Raw genomic sequence first — 19805 nt, 5'->3', positions numbered from 1 at the left:
AGTAATAGCTAGAAGCAGAATTAGAGTTTAAAAATAATTTCTCTCAGGATGTGAAGGTATTCACTGTTGCTGATTGGGACTCTGATGTCAGTCTCCTTCTTGATCTCTTTTGAGTATGATTTTTTTTCTTTCTTAAGGATCCCCGGGGTTTTGAACTTTCATGAGAATATGTATAAAAGTATGTGTATGCTTTTATGCATAAGATTTTGCATCAGTTGGACTTACCAAATATGTAGCCTTAAGTCATTTTTCAGTTCCTAAGAATTATCTTCTGTTATTAGTTGAAAATTTCCTCCCCTCTTTCTCAGCATTCTTTGGGATCCTGATGTTTAAAGATAGGACTTCTGCATTAATCCTTTTTGTTTCATATTTTCCCACTTATGTTTTGTCTGTTTGCTTCCATTTAGGAGGAATTACTTTAATTTTATTTTTTCAGAGCTTCTATTAGTTTGTGCAATTGTAGTTTTTATCATTAATTGCTTCCTTTGTTCTTTGATGTTTCTCTTTCATATCAGCCTGTCTGCATTTTATTTTATTTTATTTTTTTTTAAAGATTTTATTTATTTATTTGACAGAGAGAAATCACAAGTAGGCAGAGAGAGAGAGAGGAGGAAGCAGGCTCTCTGCTGAGCAGAGAGCCCGATGCGGGACTCCATCCCAGGACCCTGAGATCATGACCTGAGCCGAAGGCAGCGGCTTAACCCACTGAGCCACCCAGGCGCCCATCCTGTCTGCATTTTAAAGATAAAATATTTTTCTAAATCTCTTTGAGGTTATTATTTCTGTTGCTTGAACTATCTCTGATTTCTTCAGAGTTATTTATATTTATGTTTATTTTAATCTTTTTTTTTTTCTTTATACTACTGGTGCTCCTTATATGCCAGGAAATTTCTTCTTTGCCATTGATGGTTTTTTGAAAGTAGTAACTGGTGTCAGATTTTCCTGTGGTTGTATAAATGGGTCAAATGGGAGCTCTGTGTCAGTTGGTGTGGGATGGAGTACGTGGACCGCCAAGCCCCACTTTGGGGTTAGCATTCCAAAAGATGGTTCATGGTCTCTGAATCTCCCTAAATGACAAAATAAAGAAGACTATTTGGGGGCAACAGTATCTACACTAGAAGCTTTTGCTTTCTCCCCACACCTTCTTTTCTTAAGAGAATCATCTGAATGTTCTGCCTGGTATTAAACACTGGTTGCTGGTAAAGAGAGGGAAGGTAATTAAGGTGCTGAGATACAGTTCTGTTTTTCTTAACCAACTAGCATTTCTTTAATCTCTTCTTTTCAGTCTTTCCTCTTTTCTTTTACCACACATTATTCTTTACTTGAGTTCCATTGGGTGGGAGTATCTCCCATTTCTTCTGGGAAGAAATGGGACCCATGAGGGTGTATGCAGGGTAGTAGCTTTTGTTTGTTTCATTTTTTTTCCCCCTCAGTGTGTACCTAGTCAATTTCTCTCTTCTAGAAATTTGTTAAAAAATCTCTGTTGGGGTGCTGGGGTGGCTCAGTCAGTTAAGTGTCTGACTCTTGATTTCAGCTCAGGTCATAATCTCAGAGTCTTGAGATCCAGTCCTGTGTCAAGCCCCGAGTACAGCGAGCATCAGGCTCTACACTCAGTGGGAGTCTGTTTCAGATTCTGTCTCTCCCTCTCCACCCCTCAAACTTGTACACTCTCTCTCTAAAATAAGTAAATATATCTTTTCTAAAATAACTCTGTAAATTTTTCCTTCTTTCCTTCTTTTTCTTCTTTCCTCTTTTGTTTTCATAAATTGTTTTTTTTTTTTTGTATTCTGATACTTGGTAACATTTTATTTTAAAATACTATTGGATTTCCAGGCAAGTTGTAAGGATAGCACTAACTTCTTATATATCCTATACTCAGTTACCCCTGATGTTATATATTTACAAGAAATTACATTTGTACAATACTGTTAGGTCACTGATTTTAAATTTTTTATTTTTTATAAACATATATTTTTATCCCCAGGGGTACAGGTCTGTGAATCGCCAGGTTTACACACGAGACTGCAGTTTGTCCACTAATGTCCTTTTCCTATTGTAGGATCCAATCTAGAATCTTACACTTCACTTAAATGTCATGTCTCCTTAGTCTCCTCCAATCTGTACCAATTCCTTAATCTTTCCTTATTTCCTTCTAGCCATTACTTTTAAGTATACTGGTTATTTAGTCAGATGTCCTTCAATTTAGGTTTGCCTGATGTTTTCTCATTATTAGATTTGAGGTTATGTATATTTTTGCAAGAATACTATAGAACTGGTCAGCCTTTCTCATGTATCAAATCAAGGACTATTGAGGTTGACATGTCTTATCTAAGGGATATTAACCTTGATCACTTTATTATGGTATCTGCAGATTTCTTCATTTTAAAGTTTTTTTTTTTTCCTTTAGAATATCTTGGGAAAGATAGTTTGGTAGATGCAAACAGTATCTTTCTTTGCAAACTATTACCCAATAATTTCAGCATCCTTCCATGGCCCTTACCTGCACCAGTTATTTCTGTCTTATTCAAACAGTGATTTTCTATTTCCTTCATTTCTTCTATACTTGTTACCTGAAAGTTTTCTGTAAGGCAGAGCTATTTCTTCTCTATTCCATTATTTTTAGTCTCTCTGCGGACACACAGATACTTACTTGACTCTATTGATTATAGTCCAATACTGTCATTAGGTGTTTTGTTCCTCAGATTTTCATAGATTTGGCCATTGAGAGCTCTTCACATTAAGTTGTATGCCCTATTGACATGTCCTTATCTTTAATTGAGCATTTCATTGTTTTCTATCACCACAAGATATTCAAAAATAGCTGGTGTTTTCCCTAACACAGTCTTGGAATCAACCACTTTTCCAAGGATCCTTGGATCCTTTTATTGGAGATCTATATTAGAAAACAAGATCTGGGTACTAATGGTTCTCTTTGCTACTAGGCTGCCACTGATTGTAGGAAATACATACTAACCCATGCATACACACATACCTAAAGCTATTTCTATCACTGTTTGCCTGATATATATTTAAAATCATGAATTTCTATATATATATATTTTTTTTTTCTTATGCTTTCCTGTCAGTGGGATATAGGGAAAGATGGGAGACAAACACATATACTTTGTTTGCTGTCTTTAACCAGAAAACCTAATGGTTCAGATAAAATTTTAAATGAATGCCTTTGAGGATTTGTTCTATTTTAGAAAAATTACAGTTTTTCCTATTTATGTTTACCCAAATGTGCTTTTTAATCTTTCATCAATCTTTCAGATGTTATAGGCCTTTTGAATTAAAAATCAGTCTACACTGGCATAAACAGAAGAGCATAAACACTTTCACATACATTGCTATAATAATTGCCACAATAAGAGATCTGTGGTATCTTAGTTTCATCAGTTTATCAGAAAACTGAGCATGAAATACTTTGAAGCCAACAATGGGAAAATAAAGATTCAGTTCAAAATTTAGCATGTCTTTAAGGCAGAAGAGTCTGTAACATAGTAGACACTCATTATATACTTGTTGAAATAAATGATTGAACCTTACCAATACCACTGTTAAACACCTGTTACCATGTATTTCTTTAGTACACAGCATATATGGTAGCATAGCATCACAGCTCTTAGAATTACGCATCATTAATTCATTCAGCAAACTTCTACCACTCAGACACAATTCTGGGCATGTATGTTTTTCTCATTTTCCATTTTTAAAAATCTTTGTAGTAAATTCAAGTATATGGGATTAGTCCTGCAAGATAGAGCATTTTGAAAGCCTGTGTGAAATTGCAAGAACCATTTTTGTGAATTCAGGAATGATGTATATAATAAAAGTCACATTTTCTTCAGATGGAAGCTAGTAGATTCTATATATTTTGAGATATATGGATAAATAGATCTAATTTTCTGGTAAGTGGGTAAGATGTCTTTATTAACAAAATAGTTGCATTAAAATGAAACCTACTCCATTCTACAGACCTTTCTCCTATTTTGTCTAAAGTAAGAGTAAGTTTCTTTGAATTTTGGCAAAAATTGACATTTAAAAAATGTTTTGACAGCGTGAATGGTTTGTGTCTTATTATTTCATAGTTTATGGCTTCATTTTAATGGAGTTTATCAGCCAGTACCTTCCTATGAAAATATTTGTGAGAGATGTTATTTTATTTTTTAAAAGTTTATTTATTTATTTATTTATTTATTTTAGGATTTTATTTATTTGATAGAACGCACAGACACAAAAGCAGGGGGAGCATCAGGCAGGGAGAAGCAGGATCCCTGCTGAGCTAGGGAGCCAACCACAGGGCTCCATCCCAGCATCCTGGGACTACAACCTGAGCCGAAGGCAGACGCTTAACCAGCTGAGCCACTCAGGCACCCCTATTTTTTTTTTTAAGATTTTATTTATGTATTTATTTGTGAGGGAGAATGAGCATAAATGGGGGAGAGGGCCAGAGAGAGAGGGAGAAGCAAACTCCATGCTAAGCAGGGATCTGGATACTGGGTTCCATCCCTAGACCCCGAGATCATGACCTGAGCTGAAGGCAGATGCTTAACTGACTGAGCCACCCAGGTGCTCCAAGATTTTATTTTTTAAGTAATCTCTGTACCCAACTTTGGTCTCAAACTCACAGCCCTGAGATCAAGAGTTACATACTCCACCAACTAAGTCATCAAGGTACCCCTTGCCCCCACCTTTTTAAAAAGTTTTTGAGATACTATTTTTCTTTAAGAGTTTGAATGTCTGAAGCTTGATTATTCTACTCTCAATTTTGATTGGCAGTTTGGATGGATAGGAGATTCTAAATTTGGACAAGTTTCCCAAGTAGTGACATAATCAACATGGGTACACAGGTTGTCCCTGACTTTGCTCCCCCTCACAAGAACAACTAACAAGTATTTAAGGAAAAGACACCACTGAGAGTATTCTAGAACATGGGGGTAAAACTGAAGCACTACACTGCACTACAGAGACCAAGAGAGACTGCATTAGAAAAGTAAGAGAAGTGGCTACACATTGACCACATTGCTCTTAACCCAGGATGGCACATCACCACACAGAGAGGTCTCCCCCAAGCCTCTGGTTTCTTTAGTGGGAAAAGAGAATCCAGAGGGGACAATACCTCAACACTGTGGATTGTTTTGCAGGAGCCCCTACTCTGATCTCACACCACAGGGATTATAGGGAAATGATGGGTGGGGCACAACCACTGAGAATCTGACTGTGGTAGATAGAGAAGGGAGGGTCTTGCAACAACAACAACACAGATTTGCGCAGCCCACATTCATACCTGCAGTACCCAAGTAGTAGTCCCTACCCGTGGTTTTGCTCATCTGCAGAACCAAGTCAGGAGTACACTCTGACCAGAGAAGATGCTGTGTAGATCCACCTGATTCAGATCCTCAAAGGAGTTTTGTAGGCCCTAAAGCCATGTTTGTCAAGGCTCAGGCAAGGAGTTGAATTGCATGCAGTCCCGCCCACTGCAGAAAGTATTTTCTGGCCCCATTTGACCAGAAGAGCTGGAGACAGTTTCTGGAAGTTATGGCCCAAAGGCATTTATCCTGAGGGGTGGGCAGGCAGAGCTGATTGCCCCCAAAGCAAAGCCAGTACCAGAAGTGGAGCTTTCCCATCATACACAGACAGAAAGATGAATTAATTCATATCCAAGGCTAAGGATAGTTCCCTGACCTTTCCAAAAGATAGAATCTATCTGGGAAATTGAAAGTTGTCTGGAGCTACCCTGGTCCCCCCACTGCCACCCAGGTAAGAGAGCTGAGACAGTTTCACCTACTATAGAGAGTGTCTTTCTGTCCTATCTGGCGAGAAGAGCCTAAGATAGTTCCTGGAGACTGTGCAGCACAGTGGCACTTAAACCATGAGATGGGTGGGCAGAGATGATTGTCTGCATAGCAAATCCAGTGGCCATGTATGATCAGGGATTTGGAGGTTGCTAATTGGCTTATATTAAGACAACAAAGAGTTTTATACTTAGCTTTCAAGCTGCTTTTCCTTCTGCCCCATTGTGGGGAACATAATTTTATCTTTACTTATAGCTGAACGCAGTCTTCAGCCTGTTTGACCAGTTAACCTAACCAGAGCACATGGGAAATTGCATAGCCTGTTCAATAGCCCTAGTACAGCACTTAAAAATGTGGCACTTGAGCATGGCCCATGGCTTCCCCATCTGCAGAGCAAAACTGGTAGATTCAACTGACCAGAGAAAACTCTGGCTTGATTCTGTAACTGAATGCAGGTCCATCTGCCCGATGCATAACAAAATCAATCACTGATATATCAGGTATGTAGCAAAGGAATGATTTATTTTAGAGGCAGCCAAATGAGGAGATGGGTGTGGAAGGGCAAGCCTCAAATCCACCTCCCTGAGGGGGAGAGAACAAGTTTCTTTTTATAATTATAGAAGTTGAGATCACACACATACTGATTTTCTTTAAGTATTTTATTTATTTATTTTGAGAGAGGGAGCACACCTGAGTTGAGGGGAAGGCAGAGGGTGAGGGAGAAGCAGACTCCCCGTTGAGTGGAGAGTCTGGCACAGGGCTCAGTCTCAGGACCCTGGGATCATGACCTGAGCCAAAGGCAGATGCTTAACTGATTGAGCCACCCAAGTGCCCCAACACACATATTGACTTAAAAGGGCAAGGAAACTTATGAGTATTCATAAGAAAAGATGTAGCGTGCACATTTAGTAAACGGATGTAACATACATCACATGTTCACTTAACATCAGAACAAGGCAAAATTCAGCTCTTTGACATCAGGAGGTTATCTTAAGACAAGGAGAAGGAGTTACGGTTATGCTCTGAGAGCTGGTATAAACTGGAAAAGGTTTGCGCTCATCTTGGGTAAAGAATGCAGGGCCATACAATGCATGTTCATAGCTAGAATACTATCCATTGACCTTGAGTCCAGGCTTCTACAGAGACACCTAGTGGATTTTTAGTGGGGTCTGAGAGGCACAGTAGCTGGGGGAAACAGTTCTCTGAAACCAAGCTGTAAATTTTCTGCCAGTTTCATCTTCATTAACCCTGGGGGGCACAATTTCAGTGTGCCAAACAAGTTATTCAGGCCCTTGTTCTCATGTTTCCTTGTCAGGGCTAGAGAATCCAGGCCACTGTGGAGCCCATCTTATAGCCTTACATGGGTGGGGAACCAAGCAGCAGTTTTACCCAGCTGTTCTCAGCCAGTGGCACACCTCCCCATCCCTATCCTCAGAGCTCAATCAGTTGCCTTTCCCCAAAACAGACCATAATAGCAGACCCCATCTGCCCATGGACATTACCAGTTGACATACCTGCAGACCGAAACTGAGCTTACTGGTGAAGAACAGTCTCTGCCAAAGCAAAACAATAAAATCTGAGAGAGGAGGATCATTACTCACACATGCAGATACCAACATAAGCAATCAAGTCTTACAAAAAATCCAAGTAAATGCGATACTACCAAACGAAACTTATAAAGCTCCAATAATTGTCTCTATAAATAAATGGAGATCTGTCTAGTGCCAGACAGAGAATTCAGAATAATCCTCATATGGAAGGTTAGTGAACTACAAGAAGACACAGATAACTTCAAGAAATTATGGAAAACAGTGCATGAACAAAATGAGAAGGTCAGCAAGGAAATGACCATCAAAACCAAAAAATCCTAGAATTGAAAAACACAATAACTGAACTGAAAAACTCAAAAGAGAGTTTCAAAAGTAGACTCCACATTGCAGAAGAAAGAATATATATGACCTAACAAATAGGATATTGGAAATTACCTAGAGGTGCAAAAAGAGTAGGAAAAAAAAAAAGAAAAGAAAAGCCAGTAAGAATTATGGGGCACAATGAAAAGAAACAATGTTCACATTATGGGAATTCTAGAAAGAGAAGAGAAGGTAAAGGGGACAGAACATATAATTTAAAACAATAAAGACTGAAAATGTTCCAAACCTGGAGAAAGAAGTGGACATCCAGATTCATGAGGCCCAAAGGACCCCAAATTGGTTGAACACAAATAGGGATAAACTGAAATATATTGTAAGTAAACTGTCAAAAGTAAAAAACACAGAGTTTTAAGAACAGCAAGAGAAGAGACGTTCCATTCAAGAGAACCCCAATAAGACAATAAACAGATTTTTCAAAAGAAACTTTTCAAGCCAGAAGAGTATGGAACAGCATATTCAAAATATTGAAAGAAACTAGCTGTCAGCCAGGAATTCTGTACCTGGTAAAGCTGTCATTCAGAAAAAAAGGAGAGATAAAAATGTTTCTGAACAAACAAAAGCTGAGGGAGTTCATTACCACCAGACCTGCCGTATAAGAAATGCTTAAGGGCGTTCTTTGAGTGGGAGTAAAAGAATAATTGACAACCTAAAAAAATTAAAAGGTAATATTACCTCTTTGGTAATGGTAAATATATAGCCAAAATTAGATTCTGCAATATGTTAATAGTGGCACATAACTCACAACTCTAGCTTAAAAGTTAAAGAAAAAACATAGTAAAAATAGCCAAACCTACAATACTCTGTTACTAGTTACACAATATATTTTAAAAAGTCAGTTGTAACATCAACTGAAATTGAGGGGGAAGAGAAATAAAAGTGTTAATTTTATGAAATCTATTGACATTATTATTGATTTAAAATAGAATGTCAGAAGTTTAAGATAATTTCTGTAAGGCTCATAGTAACTGCAGGGGAAAATCCTATAGTAATTGCACAAAAGAACACAATAAAAGAAGTCAAAGCATACTGATTCCAAAACATATCAAAACACACAAAAAAAGACAGCAGGATAAGAAACAAGGAACAGTGGATCTACAAAACAGCCAGAAAATAGAACAAAATGGCAATAGTATGCCTTATCAATATTTACTTTAAACATGGATGAAATATGTGAAGGAGATTAAGAGACACAGACTCCCAGTTTTAAAATAAAAAAGCCATGGTGATGAAAAGCACACCACAGGGTATATAGTCAATAATATTGTAATACACTTATTGTGATGAACATTTCCTAATGTATGTAATTGTTGAATCAACTGTTAAACACTTAAAACTAATTTAATATTCCATGTCAACTATACTTCAATTAATGTTTTTATTTAAAAAAAATAAATATAATGGATTAAGTTATCTAATTAAAATATGTGGAATGGCTAAATAAAAAAAAAAGAAAAAGAAAGGAATCAACAATATTCTGCCTAACAGAGATTCACTTTACCTTTAAAGACATGCATAGACTGAGAGTGAAATAATGGAAAGAAATATTTTAAGCAAATGGTAACCATAAAAAAACAGGAGTAGTTATATCAGACAAAATAGACTTTAAACTGAAAATGGCAAAAAGGAGACAAAGAAGGTCACTATATATGATAAGGTGGTCAATATATCAAGAGGATAAAATAATTATAAATCCTTATGTGTCCATCCTTAGATTACCTAAATATATAAAGCAAAAACTAACAGAGCTAAAAGGAGAAATAAATGGTAATTCAATAATAGTTGAAGACTTTGAATACCCCACTTTTAAAAATAGGTAGATCTTGCAAACAGAATCAGTAGGCAAAGAATAGACTTGAAAAATGCTATAGACCAAATGGATGTAACAGATGTATACAGATCATTCTATCCAACAACAACAGAATACACATTCTTCTCAAGTGCACATGGAACATTTTCCAGGATAGACCATACATTAGACCGCATATAATTCAGCAAATTCAAGAAGATTAAAGTCATCCCAATTACCTTCTTTGACCTCAATGGCGTGAAACTAGAAATTAATGATAAGAAGAAACCTGGAAAATTCATGAACACATGGAAATTAAACAACACTGTCCTGAAAAATGAGTGAATCAAAGAAGAAATTAATGGGGGAAATAAAGGGTTTTCTTCAGATAAATGAAAATGGAAACAACATATCACACTCTGCAGGATGCAGCACAAGCAGTTTTAAAGGAAATAAATAAATAATAAACATCTGCATTAAGAAGCAAGAAAGATACCAAATAAACAACCTAACTCTATAGCTTAAAGAACTAGAAAAAGAACAAACTTAGTCCAAAATTAGCAGAATGGAAGAAATAATGAAGATTGGAGAAGAAATAAATGAAATAGAGAACAGAAAAAAATAATAGAAAAGATTAACCAAAGTAAGAGTTGCTCCTTCAGAAAGATACAAACAAAAGTGACAAACACAGTATCTAGACCAAGGAAAAAAGAGAAAAGACCCAAATCAACAAAATTATAAGTGCAAAAGGAGATGTTAAAACTGACATCACAGGGTTGCCTGGGTGACTCAGTCGATTAAGCGTCTGCCTTCAGCTCAGGTCATGATCCTCGGGTCCTGGGATCAAACCCCACATTTAGCCCCACAGCAAGCTCCCTGCTTAGCAGTGAGTCTGCTTCTCCCTCTTTCTGCCTCCTGCTCCATGTGTTTGTACTTTCTCTGTCAAATAAATAGTTTTTTTTAAAGATCTAATGAGTGAATTCAGTAAAGTTGCAAGATACAAAAATTAACTATACAAAAATCAGTAGCATATTCTATACACTAACAATGGATTTTCTGAAAAAGAAATAATCCCATTTATAATAGTGTGAAAAATAATAAAATACCGTATATAGATTCACTGCAATCCTTATCAAGATTTCAAGGCAATTTTTACAGAGATGGAAAAAACACTCCTAAAATGTATATAGAACCACAAAAGACCCCAAATAGTCAAAGAAACTTTGAGAAAGAACAAAGTGGGAGGCATCACACTTCCTGATTTCAAGCTATACTATAAAGCTATGTTCATCGAAACAGTATGGTACTAGCATGCGTGCGCGCGCACACACACACATGCACACACAGAAAAATAGAACAATGGGACAGAATGCAGAGCCCAGAAATAAGCCCAAGCATATACAGTTAACTAATATTTGAGGTGGAAGCCAAGAATACTCAGTGAAGGAAGAACAGTCTCTTCAATAAATGGCGCTGTGATAATTGGAAATTCACACATAAAATAATGAAACTGAACCTATATCTTATACTATTTACAAAAATTAACTTAAAATGGATTAAACACTTAAATGTAAGTCCTGAAAACATGAAACCCTTAGAAGAAAATATAGGAATAAATCTTCTTAACATGGGCTCTGGTAACAATTACTTGGATATGATATCTAAAGTGCAAGAAACAAAAAGTAAGGAAGTGTGACTATGTCAGGCTAAAAAAGATGCTGCCCAGCAAAGGAGCCATCAACAAAGTGAAAAAACAACCCACGGAATGGGAAAAAAAATTGTAAATTATATATCTGATAAGAGGTTAATATCCAAAACATATAAAGAACTCCTACAACTCAATAGAAACAACACAACCCAATTTTTAAAAATGAACCAAAGGATCTGAATAGACATTTTCCAGAGAAGATATACATAAGACCAACAGGTACATGAAATGATGCTCAAGATCACTAATGATTAGGGACATGGAAATTAACACCATGATGAGATATTACCTAAGGTCTGTCAGATGGCCCACATAAAAAATATAAGAGATGACAAATGTTGGCATGGGTGTGGAGAAAACGGAAACTTTATGTACTGTTGGTAGAATTGTCTATTGGGTCTAGCCACAATGGAAAACAGTATGAAGAATCCTCAAAAAACTAAATTGAGAACTATCTATTCATTCATTTATGAATTTCAAATAAGTATTTTTTTGTTTTATAATTTCAACAACAACTTGTTAAATTTTTAAGTGTAAAACTAATATGTGGTCACTTTAAAAACATAAAAAAATGAAAAGAACTCAATTTTGTCACTACTCAAGGATAGCAATTTTGATATTTAGTTCAGTTATTTCTGCTAAACACACAGCAGAGACCTTACCACTCTTTAAATCTGCTATTGTGTGCACTTTCCCACTCTTACTAAATAGTCTTTGGAAATTTGAGTCTAAATAATAATGACAGTTGGTCTTGAAGCCTACATTAATTTTTTTAATTTTACAAAGCTCAGTAGCATCCATTAGTCATTTTCTCTCAAATCCAGCAGTAAGGAAAAAGGGTCAGGGTGATTTGAGAAGGCTGAAGAGGTAGATGCTGAAGTGTCTGAGTAAGGCCAGCAGGGGTTGCTGTCATGGATGAGACTAACACATTCCTGGTGTCTCTGACCTTGGACTCAACATTATAATCTGGATTTTATTAAAGGAATTTTGCATTTTTCCTTTGCAAGAATTACCCCCTACCATGACAAATATTTAAAACAAAATTTTTTTAAGTTGGAAAAGGAACTTTTTCTCAAAAGAAATTTATAGTTCAAATTTACACCAAGTTCTCACTAACTGGAGCAAGCCGGGTTTTCACTAAAGCTTTGACTTTCCTCTGTAAAACATTAGTCACTCCCTTGGAAGAAGCACTTTTTTATAGGCAGTGGGGTAAAACAGCCACAGATGTGCATGTAATGTGATGGGCTTAGAATGTACCTGCAAAACCTTTTTTTTTTTTTTTTTTTAATTTAGAGAGAAAAAAGATGAAAGAAAAAAGACTGAATTGGGATGCTAAAATAACAGTGATTCACTAGTAAGGAAATGATAAGTTTTTGATCCATTCAAATAGTATTTTCTTTTTCCCTTTTCTTTATTCTTGGGAACTTCTTGAGGATGTGCCAAGTCATTTTCATTGCACAATCTTTAAAGGTATTCACCATTCCCATGTGTAACTGGTTGCCTTTTTACTGTGCAGGACTGTAGTGACGCCTGTGGCCAAAGAGTTTGATCCAGACATGGTCCTAGTTTCCGCTGGATTTGATGCATTAGAAGGCCATGCCCCTCCTCTGGGGGGTTACAAAGTGACAGCAAAATGTGAGTATATCTTTTAGAAATTTATGAAATGCTAAAACATAATAATCTCTTTTAGGTCTTTAAAATAGATAGCACCTTTTACATGTGTCTAGTAAACTGAGGTAAGGCTTTTTGAAAATAATTCAGATTGTGTTTATTGCTTTGTCAGATTCATCTCTCTGTAAGGATGTTCACCCTTAAGAAAAACAAAGTTAAATTGTTTCCTTTGGTAACTTGATGGGGCATTTCAGAACCTTTATGCTTTTCAGGAGTCCCATTTTGTTATTTAAAGGCAGAAGTGATAGGACTTCTGTTTAAAATATGTTAAATGACTTCAGAGGTCATGAGTCTAGAAAAGCTCCTGGGTTTTTTGAAGAGAGAATGGAAGTCACTGTTTTTATTTCATTGCACATATGGTGCTATAGTCTTCTAGGTTTGAATATAAAAGTGTAGTTCCCCTTGCTCAGAAGCTCTGTACATGCCCATAGACAATGCTCAGGTTCTCTACTCCTCTTCTGTTGTGTTGCAAAGGTTAAATTTTTGGCTCTGTTCCTTAACAACTAGACACCAGATGAAAACAAATGAATTTTATGTTATACTGCATTTGAATAATGTGACCTAATGGAATCTGGCTAGAAAGAGGCTTTCTTCAAAAATAATTCCCATGTTTTCTGAGTGTGAAAATAAGGCATATGTATAGCCCATGCATACAAATGTATGCTGGTACTCTGGATATATATAAAAAAGAAGAAGGAAAAAAGCAGAATTGCACAAAGGATCCATTATTGTGTATTTTAGTGGGGGTTGGAAACAAATCAAAACAACCCAAATAGTTTTAACTGAGAGAGATGAGTTTAGAGCAAGTGTGTTTTATTAATTTGAAAAGAACCAAAGAACCAGCATCATGCCAACCTTTGTTTTTAGTTGGCTTCTCATATGAGAGAGTTTTCTGCACTCTAATTGTTCCAGTAACATTGTTAGGTAGTAACTATTTTTAACTTCTATTATTTACCCATGGTTTTTGGTGCCTTGCCGTCTATTGAAAACACATTGAAAGAGGCAACTCCACAAACACAAACAAAACATAATAATTCACAAGTTTGTAAAATTGAATAGAGAGGTGTTTGGTTTTATCAGATGTCTTTATGATCCCTTTTCTTTCTTCATGGAATTCCTCTCCACTTTAATGGGAAGTCAGTCTTCCTGCTGCATCCTAATTAACATCAAGACTGGTGACAAGTTTAGTCTAAATAAAGAGAAAAGAAGACCTTATACTTCAAGTTGATATATACCCAAACAATGGAAAACACATGGAGCAAAGACAGAAATCTAGAAAAGGTGTTCCTTGCCATTAAATACGAGACTCTCCCTCAAGAAGGAGGACTGTCTGTATTCGGGTCTTTCTTCCTTCCAAGGAGGCAAGGAAGACTCATATGCAAATGAGTCCATTTCTCAGAACTAGCTGGAAGGAACTAATCTTCTTGTTTGTTTGTTTGTTCATTTTTTGCCAAGTGGAGTTCAAATATCAAATGTCATCTTGGAAAGTAGAATAGAAAGAGGAGTAGTAGTGTGGTTTCTTTTAGTCATAGACCTAAGGTACATAGTTTCTACTCCTTTTACCTTCAGTACAAGGCACTGAGGCCTTTATTATGTTGTATTTCTTTATCCATTTGGGGGTAAGCTCTTCATTTTTCCGGTTAAGTTTGTCTATAATCTCTTCAATCCCTCACCCCTACTTATCTGTTTTTCCTTCTTGTGTCTTTTCTACTCAACAGACCATGTTTCCTTACAAGATGATTTGTTTCCTAAGAAAAATAGACAGACATATATTTTAACTGATTTAATAATTGTCCCTCTCTGAGTACTTACAGTTTAGGAAAAAGATACACGATAAGGAAAGGAAATCCTAGAAGTCAAGAGAAGGTAGTAGAGACTACCTAAAACAGTTCACATATTGCATAGATGAGAAAACTAATTCATTTTACCATCTGAAATAATTGGGGTTAAATTAAAAATATTTATTCTGAATTCATATTTAGATAAAATTGTATGAGGCTTTCACTGGATTTTTTCCACTAAAGAGAAAAATGTTTTGTAAAGTGCTTGAGAACAGAGTAGTTGGATGCAGACCCTTAACTCCCCAGGTGCAGGCTGTGATAGACACTGACTAGTCCCGTGATAACTTAAATGAACAACCACAGAGCATCACAACTGGGCGGCTGTTTGTACATATTATCTCATGGTGGCCTGAGTTTACCAGCCATATTTTCTAGAGATGCCGCCGTAACTAGGTAGAGGTTAGGATTAATAGACAGCTGTATAGTTGCTCCCCAAATAGCTCACCCCTAGGTCTTTCTGTTCTTTTTCTAACCATGTGGCAGATGCATTTATGTTGCTTTGGTCTGAAAGTTCTTGATAGGCAATTACTATTGGACCTTCACTGTCCTATGCCAGAAGTCGTCTCCATTTCCAAGGAGTCTCAAAATGAAGCTAGAAATGGGCTAAATACTACAGTAAAACATAGGTAGAAATTACAGAAAAAATTCATAACCTAATGTTTTCCCATTTCACCTAAACTCACCCTTGCTCCAGTAGAATGTCTAAGGATTTTAGAGAGTGGTTTTTAGATACTGTGTCACAGATGCTAAAATTTTACTGTCTTAGCTCATCAAATAAATCTTTTAAAATAATTTTAATAGTCCTAAAAGTAAAAGATAAATTAAGTCAAAACAACTAGTGTTTTCATTTATATTTGTATTTAGATATCTAATTCGTTATCTGATTTTTTTTTTTTTGAAGACTTGTTTGATACTATGACAAAAATTTCAGTGCAGCCATAGAGGTGATTTAAATTAAAGTCGATTGTTGGCTAGTACTATTTTTCTTCTTTCCTCTCTTCTCCCCTCATTTTTTTTCATATTAAATATTCTCTACAACAAAATATTCATATTTGTTTATGCCAAAGTTTGAAATAGTCTGAATTCATTATTTAAAATCTGTTTTTTCAATTAACCACCAGGACTAACCACTTATTCAATTAACTAAGGAATAAGTATCTTTATGTCCTACCCTAAATACTACATCAAACTTTACCACGAAATTATCAGCGTGTCCTTTAAAAATATTCTCATTCAGATCTAGATATCTTTAGGTTACAGTTTAAGAAGGTTAACATGACAATCAAGTGCCATGTTCCAACAATAAAATGAAACAAAATTGAATCATCATATTGCAGCATCCCTGGTCTTATGGTGTTGTCAACATTAAAAAAAATTATTTCTTCAGTTCATGTTAATTTGCAGAAAAATGTATGTTTTCTTCCTTTTCAAGACATTTATATGTTCTCTCCTTTCATTGGCTTCACATAGTAAACTATATGCAAATTACTTTTATCATGTGAAAAATGATTTTCCTTTCTTTAGAATAATTCAGAAGTCATTGTGAGGTGACCCCATGTCTGATTTTAAAAAAATGATCTTTTTTCAGAGGGTATTTTTATAGTTTTTGAGATAGTAACTACTTCTCTCAGCAAATAAATAAATGTTATTTGGACAAGTAAAAAACACCCATTAGTTGGTGGAAAAAAATCAAATAACATATCTTAGTCTTGAATTACCATCTTCTTTTTGATAAAATGTTTTATCCTTTTTAGTTATCCTCTTATTCCTTTTATCCCACTGTGAATGTCTGTCTGACAAGGAAAGAGCACTCTTGTGAAGTAGGTACCTATAGAAATGAATTCGTTCTTAGCTTTGTGTTTTTCCTGAGGAAGTACAAAAAATTCCTTGATTAGTTAATCCTCCAAAAATAAGTCTCTAAAAGTTGAGTGTTGAGCCAGTCAACAAATAGTTCCAACAAATTAACTTGTTAAGTGTATGAGGTTATGTTGGTTTACTTCATCAGCTTATAATGGATATATGCGCTTCAACTTCCTGTGTATACAGAGTGTGTGGTTCAAGATGTCCTCTGTTGGCACATTTTATTTGTCCATAGAGTTGAAGGCAGATGGAGCCAGAATTAATTACATTTTGTTGAAGTTGACTTTTTTCTTTTTCTCTCACTGATGATTCTAGCCCTCTCTTAATATGTCCATAACTATCCTCTGTCTCTAATTTTCTCTGCTAGAAAGAACCTGATCACATTCACTTGTATGTTATAGTCATTACCTAATTATACACTTTTTAAAAGTGAGTGTATTTCAGCTAATGTGATAGTTCTGTTTGGTAGTTGCATCTTTTATTATTTATCTGTAATTGTGAAATCAATGCTTTATCTTTTCATGATAGAATTTCAGACCATAGCAAACAGGCATGGAGAAAAGGAGTGTCTGGAAAACATTTACCAAATGCCATTTCATGAAAGATCAACCTTAAGCTGAAGGGTTTCAGTTCTTTTAGATTAGGATGGAAACTGGGGGAATATTATGTACAGTTGATTAACCAGAATATCTTCCCATCCAGCTACCATCAGATTAACCTCTCTTACACATTTCTGTGCTGTGTCATCAGAGCTGGATTACTGCTTGGCACACTTTCTAAATAACTTCTTTTTAAAAACGAATAAAGCTAGATGAACTCATTGTCTTTTAAGCAAGTCAGAGGCTTTCTTCTATATCTGATGCTACTCGAATTGGGTTTTAGGGTTTTCTTTTTTGTAATTACTGCCACTTCTTTCCAGGGTTTAGTATTCTTATCTCCTATAATATTTTAATTATCACAAACCTGTGTTTCTGACAGTGGTCACATGTACAACATTTCCCTTTAGTAGAAATAGTATTAAAAAGAATATAAATATTAAAGGGGAAAGTCATGGTTTCCTTGTAGCAATGGGTTTTGGACAAAAACATTGAATTCCTGCTGTTAATACCTACTAGAATCTAGATGGTAAGGTAACTCATTTCATTTCTGTTCAGAAAAGCAGTACAGTGGGAGAGTGAATCCTTTAAATAATAAACTTGAAATAAAGATGAAAAATTCGAGGAGAGTAAAGAATAACTCATTTTGGTGCCAGAAGATCTATGTTAAAGTCTCAACTTTGTCCCTTCCTTAGTAATTTTGTAATCAAATTAGTTTCCTAATCAGAAAAAAAAATGGGGGGGAGTAGAGAGATAAAAATTATACCAGCAACGTAAGGAATAAGTAATGAGGCATTGTGAGTTGAAAGTTTTAAATTATATTGGTGATATTGTTTCAACAATTCTAAACATTCACCAAAGATCTTAGGTAATGTATTTGAACACAAAATATACAACACAAATACTGTGACTTGTTGGAAAATGTATGAGATTATTATTTGAACAAAATGGGGGGGGGGACCTGGGTGGATCCGTGGGTTAAGCCTCTGCCTTCGGCTCAGGTCATGATCCCAGAGTCCTGGGATCGAGCCCCGCATCGGGCTCTCTGCTCAGCGGAGAGCCTGCTTCCCCTCTCTCTCTGCCTGCCTCTCTGCCTACTTGTGATCTCTGTCTGTCAAATAAATAAATAAATAAAATCTTTGAACAAAAAGGAGGGAGGATAGACAGATATCCTAGGAAGCTGTGCAAGATTCTAGGTAAATAGTTGTGGGTGGTCCCTTCAATCAAATGTCAGTTTGGTAAGAAACATCTTATTTCCATATCCATATGCATTCCTTTATTATAATAAATCTGGGGTTGACTGGAACAAATGGCTTAAGACCATTTAAACAAATGGTTTAAAAGAAAATAACATGTTATTATTTTGTGATGAGGATAACTCATGTTCTCCCTGCCTAAAAGCTGTGCTTTTTGTTTTTGTATATTGAGGTGTGCTTGGATTGTGACATTATTAATACTCTGATCCAGAATAAGTTGTCCAGTGATGCATTTTAAGCAATTGAACTATCTAAAATATAGTTGAAAATCAGAAAATAAACAGCACTTCTGAAATGCAAAAATAGATGCAGAAAGCCCATTTATAAATATGTAGACCCACCTTCTTGTTCTTATTAAGATTGTGCTTAATTTTTTACATATAAACTAGTGTACTAGATTGTCTGATTTTACAACCTGGAGCAGACTTAAGAAACTGTTTAGTAGTAGAGGTAGATGAATGCTTGGTAGACATATTCTATCTCTGAGGTTCTTTTTTTTAAAAATTTTTAATTTTTTTATTTTTTATAAACATATAATATATTTTTATCCCCAGGGGTACAGGTCTGTGAATCGCCAGGTTTACACACTTCACAGCACTCACCATAGCACATACCCTCCCCAATGTCCATAACCCCACCCCACTTCTCCCAATGCCCCTCGCGCCAGCAACGCTCAGTTTGTTTTTGTGAGATTAAGAGTCACTTATGGTTTGTCTCCTTCCCAATCCCATCTTGTTTCATTTATTCTTCTCCTACCCACTTAAGCCCCCATGTTGCATCACCACTTCCTCATATCAGGGAGATCATTTGATAGTTGTCTTTCTCCGCCTGACTTATTTTGCTAAGCATGATACACTCTAGTTCCATCCACGCTGTCGCAAATGTCAAGACTTTATTTCTTTTGATGGCTGCATAGTATTCCTTTGTGTATATATACCACATCTTCTTTATCCATTCATCTGGTGATGGACATCTAGGTTCGTTCCATAGTTTTGCTATTGTGGACATTGCTACTATAAACATTCAGGTACATGTGCCCCTTCAGATCACTACGTTTGTATCTTTAGGGTAAATACTCAGGAGTGCAATTGCTAGGTCATAGGGCAGTTCTATTTTCAACATTTTGAGGAACCTCCCTGCTGTTTTCCAGAGTGGTTGCACCAGCTTGCATTCCCATCAACAGTGTAGGAGGGTTCCCCTTTCTCTACATCCTTGCCAGCATCTGTCATTTCCTGACTTGTTAATTTTAGCCATTCTGACTGGTGTGAGGTGATATCTCATTGTGGTTTTGATTTGTTTTTCCCAGATGCCGAGTGATATGGAGCACTTTTTCAACTGTCTGTTGGCCATCTGGATGT

At 35.9% G+C, this 19805-nt stretch overlaps 1 protein-coding gene across 10 annotated transcripts in view; it reads left to right on the top strand.

The window, feature by feature from the left end:
- HDAC9 (histone deacetylase 9) overlaps window positions 1-19805 on the top strand; it is a 936353-nt gene that overhangs the window by 783898 nt on the left and 132650 nt on the right. For all 10 annotated transcript variants that reach the window (XR_009403815.1, XM_059396742.1, XM_059396749.1 and 7 more), the window contains one exon: window positions 12740-12858. Coding sequence is in view for 9 of the 10 variants with exons in the window: in XM_059396742.1 (XP_059252725.1) it covers window positions 12740-12858 (119 nt within the window). In the remaining variant the exon portion in view is untranslated. The remainder of the gene's footprint in view (window positions 1-12739; window positions 12859-19805) is intronic.

The sequence above is a fragment of the Mustela nigripes genome, chromosome 4 (genome assembly GCF_022355385.1).
Source record: "Mustela nigripes isolate SB6536 chromosome 4, MUSNIG.SB6536, whole genome shotgun sequence".
Lineage (NCBI taxonomy): Eukaryota > Metazoa > Chordata > Mammalia > Carnivora > Mustelidae > Mustela > Mustela nigripes.
Note: the sequence above shows the minus strand (reverse complement) of the source record. Positions and strands in the feature narration are given on the sequence as shown.